Here is a 16295-nt window from a genome sequence, read left to right as displayed (position 1 = left end):
TCTTCCTCTGGTTTAACTGATAGAAACAGCATTCTTTTTTGCATATGTGTTGAAGCAAGTTTATATCTGTTGGTGATGAATCAACTCGCTCCATCCTCAGATGTTTTAGCAGACACAGATAATGTCTTTGCCTGCTGACCTCACATGCTGTGCTGTGTTGTTCAAAATCTTTGAAATATATTATTTCACTATAAAGAACTCTGATCTTATTTTTTCTTTCAGTGCTGAAGGCATTCTTGTTACTGTATACAACACACTAAATCCTTTCTTTCTAGCTGGGGCTCTTACATATTAGCTTTGACTAATATTATCCCCAAATGAGTAAGAAGTATTCCATATGGTTTTCTATTTTTTTTGGGGGGAGGGCAATAAGAGGGGGTAGGATTTCTTTGGACTCAAAGATCTTATTAGAAAAAATTCAATTGGTAATAGTTGCCCTAGGATTTCCAGAACAGAAATTTCTGGTGAACATTTTGAAAACTAGTATGTCTTCATTTTCCTAGGTGAATGCTATTTCAGTACTTCCAATATTTCAGCCTCTTTTTTATAATCTACTACCGTGTTTCCCCCAAAATAAGACCTAGCTGGACGATTAGTTCTAATGCGTCTTTTGGAACAAAAATTAATATAAGATCCGGTATTATATTATATTATACCCGGTATTATATTATATTATATTATATTATATTATATTATATTATATTATATTATATTATACCCAGTCTTATATTAAGATAAGACCAAGTCTTATATTAATTTTTGCTCCAAAAGACGCATTAGAACTGATGGTCTGGCTAGGTCTTACTTTTGCGGAAACACGGTAGCTATTCCCCTACACCTGGAAATAGTTTATAGAGCGTTAGTCTTCAGTATATATAAATGATGCTTCATTCTTCATGTAAAATTTTCAGTGTGTAAAATTGAAAATGCACCAGACAACTAAGATGTCAGGTTGAAAATTAGATAAGAGTGTTCAAGGTGAATACGGCAATCAAAACTAGGCTTCAAATCTATCATTTCTGTGAGATATCTTAGAGAATTACAATGTGAACAAATGATAAAAAAAAAAAAAAGTTTGGTCAATCTTCACAGTTTACTCAATAATGAGGTAATCCCTACAATAAGACATTTGACACCAAAAGAAACATAAATATCCATGAGGTAAATACTTTAATACATTTTGAGTTTATGAGATATCCCTAAAGGAACCTTCATTGCTTTCTTTAGAGATTTAAAAATTATTAAAAATGATAACAACAATGAAACAGTTAATGTGACTTTCAATATCCTTATGTCTTTATGCTTTGTTAATATTAGTTATTATGTATTAGCAGGTATGAAGTCATTGAAGTAACATCCCTGAAAAGTTACAGGAGAACTCTGCATTACACTGAGTGCACGTAGTCAGTGAGGACCTATGGTACTTAGAAGGGGAACACTATTTCTACCACAAGCATTTTTCACTAGAACCCACAGTTTTTCTTAGGGTTGACTTGATTATAAGCAACTTGGATACCTAAGAAATGGCTGAAAATCTCTGGAAGAATCTCAAAATCAAATACAATTCTTTTAGGGTCTCAAGTCAGGGCTCATTTGAATATTTAAAACACTCATCAATAGGAAGCCTTTCCTTCCTTCCATCCTTCCTTTCTTCCTTTCCTCTTTCCTACCTTCCTTCTTCCTTCCTTCTTTCCTTCCTTCCTTCCTTTCCTCCTTCCTTCCTTCCTTCCTTCCTTCCTTCCTTCCTTCCTTCCTTCCTTCCTTCCTTCCTTCTTTCCTTCCTTCCTTCTCTTCTTCCCTCCTACTCTTCCTTCCCTCCTCTCTTCCTTTAACACAAATTTTATTCCTTTTTTGCACATATGAGATATTTAAATAATAAAATGATTACAGAGAAATTCAAGATCCCTATCTAATGCATTGTATCAAATGTGTTTGGTGTTAGAATTATGATTGTTAAATTTTACTTTTCATTTTCTGACTCACCAAAATACTTGAGTTGGTATGAAAGAAAACAGGTTACTGGTTTCTTTTTTTCTGAGATGAATAAATAAGAATGATTGAATTCATAAGAGACTCACATTCAGAATTTTAGGCTAATGCATCTGGATTATCTGGAGGGGAAATCTGGAGGGGAAATCATTTCTTTCAGTTTCTGGAACCAAAATGGAAGAAAACTGTACACCTGCAAAGATTAGCATCTGCTTTTTACATGCTGCAAATAGGGAATTTTCTCATGCTTTTCCTTCCTCCTTACGCATTCTTATCAGGTACATTTTAGAAGAGAAATTAATTAGTCATCATTTAGAAAGCATCTAAACATAGGCAGAATCATACATTTGCATACCAATTAAAAAGTATCTTAAACTTTTCTTGCCAAAAGCAAAAGTTAAGAAATAGTTGTAGGGCAGCTGGTTGGCTCAGAGATTAGAGCACAGTGCTCATAAACAGCGGTCGCCAGTACGATTCCCACATGGGCCAGTGAGCTGCGCCCTCTACAACTAGATTGAAAACAACGACTTGACTTGGAGGTGATGGGGCCTGGAAAAAGCACACTGTTCCCCAATATTGCCCAATAAAATAAAATAAAAAATTGTAACAGCTGTTACAATTCCATTGACTATATTCCCTATGCTGTACTCCACATCCCATTTGAGTGTGTGTGTGTGAGTGTATATATATACACACCCACATATACATATATTTAATTATAGTTGACATTCAATATTATTCAACTTCAGCTATATACAATGTCAGACAGGTAGTAGATTTAGGAGGTGGGGTTATCACATTGAGAGGGGTGTAAATGTCTAACTATTACATTGTTTTGTACACCTGAAACTAATAATTAAAAAAAGAAATAGTTGTAATATTTTTAAGTTTGTAATTCATGCTTCCAACATATATTTATGGGTTATGTAATATATTCAAAGTACTAATCTAGATGTTGCAGGGGTTTCAAAAAACATAAGATGGCTCTCTAGTTTCAAAAAGCTCAAGTTTAGTATGGGAAACAAGATAGAAATAGTATATCTGGTGGAAGACATCATGGAAGACTATTCAAAGGTAACATTTGAGGTGGTCATTGTGGGTAGAATTTGGCACTCTGATATGGAAGGAAAGGTGATTTCAAGGAGAATTAAGAGCTTTCTGCTGAGAAGACTTTTTTGACTCAGCGAAGAAGGGAGTTTGACTAATAATGTCTGCCATGGGATGAAATAGGAGTCTGGCACACATTTGCCAAATCTGGGGAAATAAACTTACAGAATTAGATTGGGGAAGATTATTAGAGATAAGGGTGAGGGCTAAGTAGTGAATCCTGTCTGATTTATCTTTTGTCTACTCCAGTTTAGAATTAGAAAATTGTTTTGATAATGACCATAGATGCATACTGAGTCCTTTAATGAACTGCAGATAACATATCTCTACAGCCTCAACTCCTACCACCACTGTTCCTCATATCAAAGCCCCAGTTGAACAAACTGCTTCTTTGTGAGTTTATCTGTCCAGTCATGCACTGACTTTTTCATATGCTGTCTATATCGGTTAATCGTTGCTGAGTAATAGACCCCAAACTCTAACTGAAAACAACAATAATATATTCTTATAGCTCACTCATCTATGCATGGGTTAGGGATCAGCTGGTCTCAGTTCCATTCAGTTGTGCATCAACAGGCAGACTGGAGTCTGGAGAACCGTAGCTGTGGCAGATCTGCTCCATGGGCCCCTCACTTTGTTCTTGGAACTAGTGGGCTATTCTCGGCACACCCTTGTGATGGCCATGCTCAATATAACAAGCAAACACTAAGGCTTAAAGCTAATGTTCAAATCACCAAGTCACATGGCAGGAGACTCTAGTGTAAGGAAGGCTGAAGATCTGGGCTTTTAACACAATTTTCCAAACTGTTCTTATGCCAGGAGTAGCCAAGCATCAGTCAAATAACTTGCTCAAACAAACCTCATCATTTGTTTTCTTTCTTACTGTGTGTGTGTGTGTGTCATGTATTCATCTTTTGTTATCGGTATATATAGAGTATCACAATTTTAGAACAGTTTTTTTTTTCCTTTCTTAAAATGTGTACACATTTTTTTGGGCATCATTTGTGTATATATTTCTGTCTAAAGGAGTTCAGGAATGCAGCATGGTCCTGTGTGCAATAGAGAACAAAGCAAACATCAAAATAAAGGGAGAATGGGATTTGGCAAAGAGGGAACCTGCAGTAATGTGAAGGAAGGAATAGGCAGAGAGAAAGTAAGACATGAAAGTAAGAGTCCCAAAAAAGAAGCTGTAATGAAAAGTAACAGTTTCTGGAGAAACAATGAGTACCTTAATAGCAACAGCTGCATATTTGGTCTCAATATTTGCATACTCCCACATTAGCTAACCCACTGATATTTCTCCAAATGACAGTCACAAGAAAGAGTAAGGAAGAGACTAAGTTATACAAATTGTACCAGAAAGTATTCTGATTATACTATTAGCACACACATGCCCTGGAAATATATCTACAAGAAGGATTTTAACTATGAACAAATTGAAATAGGGAAGTTTTTATAGAAAGACATCACAATTTAGACATCTACCTCATTGTTTTTCACAAATATGGCATTTTTGAGTAACACCTGCCTAGAAAAAGAAAGAAAAAAAAAGCTTGTATTCAAGCTCTTAGAGAGAGATAATAGGAACTGTGCAAATGTGAAAATATTTACTGCTGATTTCATCCAGAAAACTGTTAACTGTTTTCTTTTCAAAGTACCTGCAATTCAGTGGCATGGGCAGATCATAAATCCAGAAACAGATTAAAGAAACAGCAACTGAAAAGCTATAACAATAAATTTATGGGATGCTTTTGAGAGAGGGCAAGATATTTATGAGCAAACATAATATGCAAATATTCTGCATGAAAACTCCCTTAGTACATGACTTTTTAATGAAAAAATTACAGACCACTTAACAAGGGGGAAAAAAAAATCCATGTCCTGAACAATGTGTTAAACTTTCAGGAAAAAAAATTTCTAGACATAATTATTCATCTTTCACCTCCAACCCTGCAGTACAGGAAGCAACAGGACTAGATTTGTTGATAACTTGTTCACATAGTCTCTACCCATTGTGATCTGTTAACATTCTTAGCAGATTTCAGCAGTGGGCAGTTTTTGCTTGTTTGTTTTGTTCATTTGTTATTTTTCGTTTTACATCCCACATAGGAGTTAAATCATACAGTTCTTGACTTTTTCTGTCTGACTTACGATATTTCGCAATCTCAAGATTCATCTATGCTGTTGCAAATGACAGTATTTCAATCTCAAGATTCATCTATGCTGTTGCAAATGACAGTATTTCATCTTTTCTTATGGTCAAGTGATATTCCATTGTATATATATATACCAATCTTCTTTATCCAATCATCTTTCAAAGGTGATGGAAGGAGAACTGACTGTGGGTTTTGAACACGATGCAATACATAGATGATGTTTCATAGAATTGTACATATGAAACCTATATAATTTTACTAACCAATATCACCCCAATAAATTTAATTTAAAATTACATTACTCACTTTCAGAAAAGATAATTAATAAAATTTTTATACCAAAAAAATTAAAGAAATAGGACACAGGACATGGGTTTTGTTGTAAATAGTCAGCAAGACTTGAACAAGTTAAAGTTATTTTTTTTCCCCTCTTTCCTTGATGTACTTTATACCTCGGTGTAAGGAAAAATAGCATGAGCTATCCTTGGACATTTCCCTAGCTTGTCCACAAGTGAATTTATTATTAACTTTCAAAGAGTTATAATTATTTTAGTGTTATGATCAGCATAGTGTTGTACACAAGAGCTTAGCAAAACATCACTGCCTAAGAGTGAAATGCTCAGTTTGATTGGGCAGTGCTCAAATGCAATCAAGGTAAGGAGAGGCATTCTACAGGGAGGCTGTCTGCACTGGTATGGCCTGCGCATGGGACCAGGAAGGTCGATAGTATGTATGTAGTCTAGAATGTAATACATTCCAAGGCCACAAGTTGTCCTGTGTTCTTAATACCACACAAGGAAAAAGTTGTATCAGACCTAAGGTTTGGTATCATAGCTCAGTGACAGTGAGTGTTATTATGTAATTAGCTACCCTTGTTCTGACTCTCTGCTTACAAATTATATTTGTGATATGATTTGGCCCACATTTATACAGAAATACGTAAGAGTGTTAGTATAAATATAATGTATACACATACATATAGACACACACGAGAGAGACAGAGAGATTGAGAAAGAGAGACAGAGAGAGAGAGAGAGAGAGAGAGAGAGAGAGAGAGAGAGAGAAGAGATTGAGAAAGAGAGAGAGAAAGAGAATCAATGCATACTGGAGTTAGCTACTGGTAATACATGCTCAGGAGAACCTATTGTTAAATTTCCAAGGACTTTGCAAGTCAGTTGACACGTTGGTAGCTTGAAATCTGTCCTGATCAAAGTAATTCACACATAAAAATTAGCATATGCTACATATAAGTTATCTTCTTCCCAATCTTTTCTGAAAACCTATTGTTAAATATTTATCAATATATGACTTCAAAGATAAAAAATATTAAAAACTTTTCTTATCTGCTAGATCATTTCTGAGGCCACTAAAATAACAGAGTTCCTTGAATCTGCAAAGCTGAGTCTCTGACACTCAAGAATGAAGAACCTACTAAAGCAGTACAATAACATCCGCACTTATGAAGTAGAAATAAGTGCCAGGCACTCAAAATGTACTCCCTTTTAATCATTACAACAAGCCAGCAGTTAGATATTATATTGCCTCCATTTACATATGAGAGATCAAGGAATTTTAAGCAGTGGGCTACATTTCATATACTATTTCCATGAGAGTTCATGCCTGAGCTATAAACATGCCTCTGTCTCTGGTAATTCTGCCTTTTCTTTATTACAAGAGTAAATAAATAGGCTTAATAGTAATCTATAATAAACATAATTTAATAATTTATCTAATATTTGGTAGGCATTTTGTTTCTTAAAGTGTTTCTATGTTAACATCAGGAATATTTTTATCCTTTCTGGTCCTCATTTTCCTCATCTATCAAATGAATATTTTGGGTAAGAAGATACTTTTAGCTCTAAGGCAATATGGTTTTTGCAATGATACTATGGATGTATGGGAATGCCAATTTCAGAAAGATTCTATTAATGAAAACATGAGGCCTAAAGCTTTTATTTTGCTTTATTTATTTAACTTACTGGTGAAGAAGATAAAATTTGAAGTTAGGTGACTTTGGATTTGAAATCTATATATGCTCATTTCCGGCTATAATGCCAATAGACAAGTTGCTTAGCCAGTGATCTTCAGTTACCTCTTTTGAGAAGTAATACTAATCATAACACGTACCCCAATCCTCAATCAAGGTTCCTTGTAAGTATCAAATATTCTAATGTATGTGAATTTTTCAATATAGTAGCTCATACAGAGTAAATGGTAGTTATTATTTTATTAGTTTGGTGACTTAGGAAAACACATTACTTTTTCCAGCAGTATAGTAGAAGATAACAGTGTATCACTTAGGCATTATCCTCACTATATAACTATTAATAATTCAAAGGTTTTTTCAATAACTTAGTACTGGTAAAGGCAATTTACAATTTTTACATAATTTGGAACATATCATCCATAAAAGGGCAATAACGCTTTGATATACAAATATAAAAATGACTGTTGATGTGTAAGAAATATATTTAAATAATATGTCAAAAACAATAATGTTTTTGTAGTTTCTTCTGAGTACTTGATTGCCTCACTTAAATAAACTTGAACTGAAATGACTTTACTTCAACAAGAAAATGATTAACCACAATTATCTTAAAATATGTTGCATATGTCGGATGTTCTCAGTTATCCTGTTTTTTCTTCATTACAATTTAATTGCTTTGGAACATATAGTCTTATTTAAACTATAGAAAATGCAGAACTAAATATGTATCTCAGGGAGAGGGCTGAGAAGGTCTATTTTCCATATTGGAGAACTGCAGCTCAATGGCCTAAACAGCTTGCCAAATGTACTCAGAGATACCTTAAGAGGCCATACTCTACTGAATTATCTCTTTGAATTACTGCCTGAACCTAAGAGAGGATTTGTAAAATTTTAGAGCAACACCTCCCACATCCTTATTTAATATTTAGACACCCACTATACAAACTGAAATACTGTTTCAGCATGAGGCTGCTGACTGAGCAAAAGTATAATTAGAGGAGGAATTGGGTGAATACTCTTGTGAACCATATGCTTTAAAAAACAGTCTAAACTAGTCTGCTGAGAAGAGAGATCATGAGGTACTTCTCTTAGACTCATAGATGGTCTAGGTCACTCTCAATCCAAAACATGAGAGCCAATAAGAGCCTAATGGTTAAGTACACAGATTTTAGAACCATATGGATCTGGGTTCAAATCCAAGCTCTGTGACTCACCAGCTCTGTGATCTTAGGCAAATTGTTTCAGTGCTCTAAGCTTTACGCTGTGAGGATAAATGAGATATTAAATGAGATATTCAGTATGGAGTATATATAGCAAAATGCCTGGCACACAAATGGGCTCATAAATGATAGCTATGATTATTCTTTAAATATTCTCTCTCCGTAATAAATCAATTTGGACAGATTTTTTTAGGAGATAAACATCCCTAGGAAGGGTCACTGTTGAAGCCCTTACCATACAATACTTTATGTAGCAACAACTTAGCAGAAGTTGTGACAGCTGATATTGTGTGAACTGTATATCTAAGAGACATGTAACCAACGGTGGCAGTGAAGATAGATGGGACACTGCAAAGAGTGGTAGGCTCCGGTGATAATCTTGGCACATGTCACAAGTTTTACTGGAAGCAAGGCTTGACAACACCATGAAAATTTTCCTCACTTGTTATCTCCAGCCTACTCTAAATGTATCCACCACCTGAAAGTTTTATATCTTTGACTATCTGCCAAATCCATACACGTGCTGCATCCATCAATTACAGCCAGAAACAAGATGAGGGCTTCATGTACACAGATATAAGCCTGGACAAAGGGAAGAAGGACATGCACAGAGGCCAGCAGACACTCTTCTCCATTGCAAGAGATTCCCAATGCAGAAGAGAGACAGCGGATCTGCTATGTTAACTGATGCACTAATAGAACAGAACACCAGGTGGTTTACTCTCTGATGGAATGTTCAAATGTATCTAAAAACATGTACCACACAAATATAAAACATTAAGTATCAACCCAAACTAATAGCATCTCTAGGTTAGAAAACTAGATGTCTCTAATTACATCATGGAAGGTCTCTAAATCTCAAAGTAAAGTACATTTGTGTACACTTTCATTTAAAAAAATAAATATATACCACATGGAACATTGCAAGTGAGTGCTGTAATGTACAGCAAAGACCAGTTATAACTGCTCTCCACAAGCTCTCCAAAAGAACAGAACATTTGCCTCTATTCATCAATTAAATGCTACACATAAATCCATCATCAGAATTCATGCTGACTGAAACAAAGGTAGACCCATAGTCACAATTCTTCCAGTTGAAAGCTATGATCTCAGTGAATACAGTTGCTCAGAAACCGTCTTGCCCAGCAGTTCTCAACCTGGCTGCATGTTAGAGTCATTTGAGGATCTTTTAAAAATGTATCCATCCTCACAGATCCTATTGTGTGAGTGGGACCTAGACATTGTTTTGTACTTTTCATTTTCAAATAATTCCAAACTTCCAAAATAAAATTACAGGAAGAGTAAGTACAAAGAAATCCCACATACCTTTTACCCAGAGATCACCTTCAAGTTTTGCCAACTGTCCCCAGAATGTCCTTGACAGCAAAATAATCCAAACCAGAATGATGTGCTGCCCTTGTCCGTTCCATCTCTAATAGCATTCTTAAGTCTAGAAAAGACGCACGGTTCTTCCTTGACCTTACAGACTTCAATTTAAAAATATATATATTCCAGTTGTTTAGAATATCCTTCAAGTTGGATTTGTCTGAAGCTTTCTCATGACTAGGCAATGCATTTTGACAGAAAAATCAACAAGTGCGACTGTCTCACTGCTATCCCCTCAGTTAATACATACTGTCAGCTTGTCCCATCCCTGGTGACAACTTTGCTTGTTCGAGGTCTTGATTACCGTCTGCTAAGTTTACTCCACTCTAAAGTTACTCTTTTCCATTTTGTGGAGAGATACTGACTATCTCAGGTTTGACTATGTCAATATCCTCTCTGTCTTTAAACTTTAAACCTGCTGGTTTTAACATCCACTGATGTTCTTTGTTGGCCAGATCATTACAACTGTTTCCAAATTGTGATTTTACAATTCCTCCCTTACTGGTACATTGATTGTTTGACTTTCTGTAAGCTTTCTCTTTTCCACATTGATGTGTTCACTTATTTATTTCATTACTGATTCATAAAGTTCTCTTTATATATTCCTCTTTTATTCAATGGGATATAATCCAATACTACCCATTACTATAAGCATTTATTTAGATGCCAAAATTATCCTAGATTTTGTAGTGGGAGCCTCTTTAAGCTGGCATCTGTATTTTTTTTTAAACATGGACCCATTATTATTTGAACACTTCCTTATTTCTGTGATACTATGTGGCCAGAGATAGGAAAAACAAACATATATCCTTTACTTTTATATTTAATTTCTGTAAAATCTATCTATATCAATAAATAGATACATAAAACCATCAGGTAGTATTCACATTGCTAATTCAATCACAGTGTTCATTCCAACTTCCTTCAATTTCATATTCATAATTTCCATGTCTAACTGCAAAACTTAGCTCTGGTATCCTCTACGTGTTTACTTTGTATCAATCTCCCTGAAACCAGTCTCCAGATCATCTAGGACTGCTGTATTCTTTCAGGCCTTCTGAATGGTTGTGGACTAGAGGAAGGAAGGGAGACACTTAAGGAGGGAGGGATGGAGAAAAGAAGTAAGGGAGAGAGGGAAAGAGAGAGTAAAGGATGGAGGAATGGCAGGAGTAGAGGAAGATATTAACATTTTAAAAGCTTGTCGGCTTCAGAATCATTAATACTATTCCTTTCACAATGAATTTTGATTTCATTTAACTTACTGTATTATCTCCCCAGATCTACATAGGGCAATGAGAGCAGATTTCAACAAAATGTACCTGTTGTCACTCTCTTCTTGGTGCCTTATTATAGTTTTCAGTGCAATATAATATAGAAGTCAGTATTGAGGAAACTTTCTTTTTGCAAGTCAGCAAGCCCATCTAAAAATAACTAGGTCAGTGTTCTACAAATGCAAATAAAACTTGCCCTCTATACCTGAGCAAGTCTATATGCAATGACTACATCTCATATGTGCCATAGACCATGTACTTACAAGTAGCACAGATCTCTAAATGCAGAACAGGGAATTGTACCTTTCCCAGTGTGGTTCACAAACTTTCTTTCCTTTCTTTCCTTTCTTTCCTTTCTTTCCTTTCTTTCCTTTCTTTCCTTTCTTTCCTTTCTTTCCTTTCTTTCCTTTCTTTCCTTTCTTTCCTTTCTTTCCTTTCTTTCCTTCCTTCCTTTCTTTCCTTTCCTTCCTTCCTTCCTTCCTTCCTTCCTTCCTTCCTTCCTTCCTTCCTTCCTTCCTTCCCTTCCCTTCCCTTCCCTTCCCTTCCCTTCCCTTCCCTCCTTCCTTTCTTTCTTCCTTTCTTTCTTTCTCTCTTTCTTTCTCTCTTTCTTTCTCTCTCTCTCTCTCTTTCTCTCTCTCTCTCTCTCTCTCTCTCTCTCTCTCTCTCTCTCTCTCTCTCTCTCTCTCTCTCTCTCCCTCCCTCCCTTCTTTTCTTTCTTTCTTTTCCTTTTAGATAAATAAAGTTGAATATAATTCTAAAACAAAAAAACAAAACAAAACAAAAAACTAAACTAGAAGATTAGATGTAAATTTTTGACCTAACAGAATATACAGGATTTAAAAAAAAGATTCCTCATGGTTTTCATTGGAGATATAAATACTGCAAGACTCTAACATAATATCAAGAAAAATGTCTCTCCAAAGAAACCTGTGTCTTGGAAGAACGGAAAAACATTTATAGCATATTTCAACTAACTGAAAAATCAGAGTAAAGTTGAACAGATGCTAAACCACATTTTGCCTATCATAATCCACAAGAGGGTTGGGGAACATCGATTTACATTTGCAGCTAAAAACATTTCAAGAGTTGTGTCGATGAAATATCTATGCTACCATGGTGGGTGTTAACACTGTGAGCTTCACAGCACTGTAGTGTCACTGTCACCTAATAGAAGTTGATGGCTGACATTAGGGCATCATGTTCTCCTCCTGCTCCTGCCCAACTGGACTACACCTCATTCAGTTCTCTTCCAAGAATGCATCACTTAACCTGTGCTCCAAACCTGATTCTGACTGAATATTCTATCCATGGTTAAAGCCTCTAATCAATTGTTCTATGATCCATAAAGTCTCCTTTGATGTTCCCCACACTCCTTCCTAGTAAGTGACTCCTCCTTACTCTTAACTCTTTATCTTCAGTTATTTTATTTGCCTCAATATTTTCATGTACAGACCCTTTTAGATGGCTTTATGAATGTTAGCAGCCATTTCTTATTGTTAGTTTTAGCTCTCAAAAGACCTAGCACAATGTTGAGCATGGTGAAAGATCAATAGCTAATTCAGGAGTAAAGGTCAATACAAATGCTGACATGACATTTCATCCCACAGTCTATTCGGTTCATTGGAACCCATCTCTGAGTTAGTTAAACCAAAGGTTCATGGTGTTGTTAAGATTTTTTTTTTTAATGCTCTAAACCAAGCAACTGAAGGTAAGGAAAAAAGTACAAGAAGATGTTGACAAAGAGTTTGGTCAAGTAATTTTCGAAAGAGATAGAAATGCTGGATACTACCAAGCCTCCCTGTACCTTTTCTATTTCACTAGCCAGTGAAGCATGAGGTGCCATCCAGCAGGCAGTTCTAACTATATCTGATAACATACACTTGCACAGAGAGAAGGCAAAAATACAGGCACATTACCTGAGTAATTTGAAAATATCATCATATAAAAGCTAAATCATTAGGCCCCTAACTTTTCTTGAAATTATCCCTATGGCAGAAAATGTAAGATGCTCCCATACCCTTCCTTCTCTACGAAACCTTCACCAAATAATAAAAGTTGATCATTTCCTCTTAACTTATTCTGATTGAACATGCAATTCTCTCCTTACTCACTTGTCACTGATTCCTTATGTTCCCATATTATAAACACAACACTCCCTTTGGGTAGCTCTTCCAGTATTTTCCCATACATACAACCTCAGTCTTTGAAATTTGGAATTATGCCTAGGGACCATGTCTATTTCATACAGAATGTATGTTTATAATGCATAGACACACAGTAGGCAATAGTTTCAATGCACAGAGTTACTCTGAGACACTATGTCGAGGTTCAATGTTCAACTCTCTGAAGATAAGACGAATATATTGTAAAAATATAGGAATTGGGGGAAGGGGGCAGGTCCAAGGAGTTCACTTACCCTGTTAGTTACCCTGCCAATTTTTCTCTACCCATTTTGACATTTGGAGTTCATTAATTTTTCTAACTGCGTAATATATAAGTTGTATACATATGTAAAATATATAAATTCATAGTATGTATAAATGCATATAAAATATATTACACAAATTTGTTTTTTTAAATATGTAAAATATAAGTATATATCGGCTTCATTGTCATCTAAAAAAAAATCAATCTATTCCATGCTGAATCCTATCACACATGCAAAAACTGCAAAGGGTAACATGCTTAAAATAGGTATTTGATTCAGGACAATATCAGAAAACAATATTAAGGGAGACATCAGAAAACCAATGAGGCCTAAGACCCTCATTGGTAGAATTCACTAGTGAAGACCCAATTAATAGACCCAATTTATAATGTAATTCATTATAAACTTTGCTAAATACGCAGGATTATATTTAGAGGGGAAAAAAACCCTCATAAAAATACATTGTGCAATCCCAGAATAATGTTAAAAAATAAACCAGGCTTTGTATGTCACACTCTATTCTTCTTTTCCTACCAAGCTTATTTAAATAAATATATGCAGTATTCATCCAACTCAATTATCTCCTTGATAAATTATCTGACCTGGGACATCGATATTCTCCTGCCCTCAAGAGAATATCCTGGCTCTCAGGCCTTCAGACTCAGACTGGAACCTCTACCATTCGCACTCAGGCTTCCTAACTGCACCACCTGCTTTCCTGGGTCTCCAGCTTGCAGATGGCAGATCACAAGACTTCTCAGCCACCATAACCATGTGACCCAGTATCTTATAATTAATCTCTTTCTAGACATAGTATTGGTTCTACTTGTCTGGAGAACCCTGACTAATATGGCATATGAAGAATTCATTCTAAACATTTCTTCACTAGTGCTTTAGGAGCACCAATAAATACTCTTTTCTTGATTTTTGAGAAAGTGAAAAAGCAAGCCTTTGACTGCTACAAGAGGAAATGAACTTTGTCTCATCTTTTCAGAACTGTGTGGAAGAAGCTGGGGACAAGCAGAGAAAAGGAGGGGTGTGACAGACTCGTCAAGCTCACCTTTCGACAAAAGTACCTATTTTCTGTTGCATCTTCTCTGCGATTAGAGAGCTGCTCTTTTTCTCTTTCTTAACAAACTCTAAGTTTCAGATGACAGTCGTTTCATTTTTGTTTTCTTATATCTGTTTCCTAAGAAAGCTACCACCGCAGAAAACATTTTTTTCATAATGCAGAAATTAATTTCACCAGTTTTCAGCTCCTTCCTGACGTTCATCCTCCTTTGGGTCTCGTTCTCTGGCTTTCCTTACAGTATGGCCCCCAAACGCCAGTCTTCACTCCCACCTCAAACGAAGAAACCAAGACTGCTTCCTGCCCCCAAGCCGGAGAAGACATCGACCTCCCTGGACTTGCCGAAGGGAGAAAAAGAACAGCAAGAAGCAATTGAACATATTGATGAAGTACAAAATGAAATAGACAGACTTAATGAACAAGCCAGTGAGGAGATTTTGAAAGTAGAACAGAAATATAACAAACTCCGCCAACCATTTTTTCAGAAGAGGTCCGAATTGATCGCCAAAATCCCAAATTTTTGGGTAACAACATTTGTCAACCATCCACAAGTGTCTGCACTGCTTGGGGAAGAAGACGAAGAAGCGCTGCATTATTTGACAAGAGTTGAAGTGACAGAATTTGAAGATATAAAATCAGGTTACAGAATAGATTTTTATTTTGATGAAAATCCTTACTTCGAAAATAAAGTTCTCTCCAAAGAATTTCATCTGAATGAGAGTGGTGATCCATCTTCAAAGTCCACTGAAATCAAATGGAAATCTGGAAAGGATTTGACGAAACGTTCAAGTCAAACACAGAATAAAGCCAGCAGGAAGAGACAGCATGAGGAACCAGAGAGCTTCTTTACCTGGTTTACTGACCATTCTGATGCAGGCGCAGATGAGTTAGGAGAAGTCATCAAAGATGATATTTGGCCAAATCCGCTACAGTACTACTTGGTTCCTGACATGGACGATGAAGAAGGGGAAGGAGAAGAAGATGATGATGATGATGAAGAAGAAGAAGGGTTGGAAGATATTGATGAAGAAGGGGATGAGGATGAAGGTGAAGAAGATGAAGATGATGATGAGGGGGAGGAAGGAGAGGAAGATGAAGGAGAAGATGACTAATGGAACATTGATGGATTCCAACCTTTTTTAATTTTCTCCAGTCCCTGGGAGCAAGTTGCAGTCTTTTTTTTTTTTTCCTCTTGTGCTCAGTCGCCCTGTTTTTGAGGTCTCTTTTCTCTCCTTTACACCATGGTTCTCACCTTATTTGGGGGGAAATAATTTCAGCAGAATACATTGGGAAAAGAATCTCAAAAAAAAAAAAAAAAAAATTAATTTCACCACATAAGACTAGATCTAAGGGAGTTAATTTCTCAGTATGATATTTACTCCTTTATTGCACCTGGTCATTTCTGCAATTTTGACTGCCTTGTGATCCCAGGCGACCCTGTTCCTCTGTACTACACTTAAACGTCTCACTAATGCTGAAATATCTGCTTCTTTAATTCTCTTTCCAGCCGAACATATTCAAGATCTTTAGGTGTTATTATTTTCAAGTGTTCATTTTCAAGTATTTGCATTCATATCTAATATACATATGAGATGACAAATTTAATAACTGATAATAGCACATAAGTAAATAGCCAATGGATAGTGTAGAATAAGGAAATGAACATATAGAATATGAAGGGG

General features: G+C 35.8%; 1 protein-coding gene across 1 annotated transcript; it reads left to right on the top strand.

The window, feature by feature from the left end:
• Nucleotides 1-14855: 14855 nt before the first annotated feature.
• Nucleotides 14856-15908, top strand: LOC308499679 (protein SET; the record flags this gene model as incomplete). Its single annotated transcript, XM_081053425.1, has 1 exon — nucleotides 14856-15908. One exon carries the CDS (start codon nucleotides 14856-14858, stop codon nucleotides 15723-15725), a length of 870 nt encoding a protein of 289 aa, XP_080909551.1. The 3' UTR covers nucleotides 15726-15908.
• Between the last annotated feature and the right edge of the window lie 387 nt (nucleotides 15909-16295).

The sequence above is a fragment of the Rhinolophus hipposideros genome (assembly GCF_964194185.1).
Source record: "Rhinolophus hipposideros genome assembly, chromosome: 7".
NCBI lineage: Eukaryota > Metazoa > Chordata > Mammalia > Chiroptera > Rhinolophidae > Rhinolophus > Rhinolophus hipposideros.
Note: the sequence above shows the minus strand (reverse complement) of the source record. Positions and strands in the feature narration are given on the sequence as shown.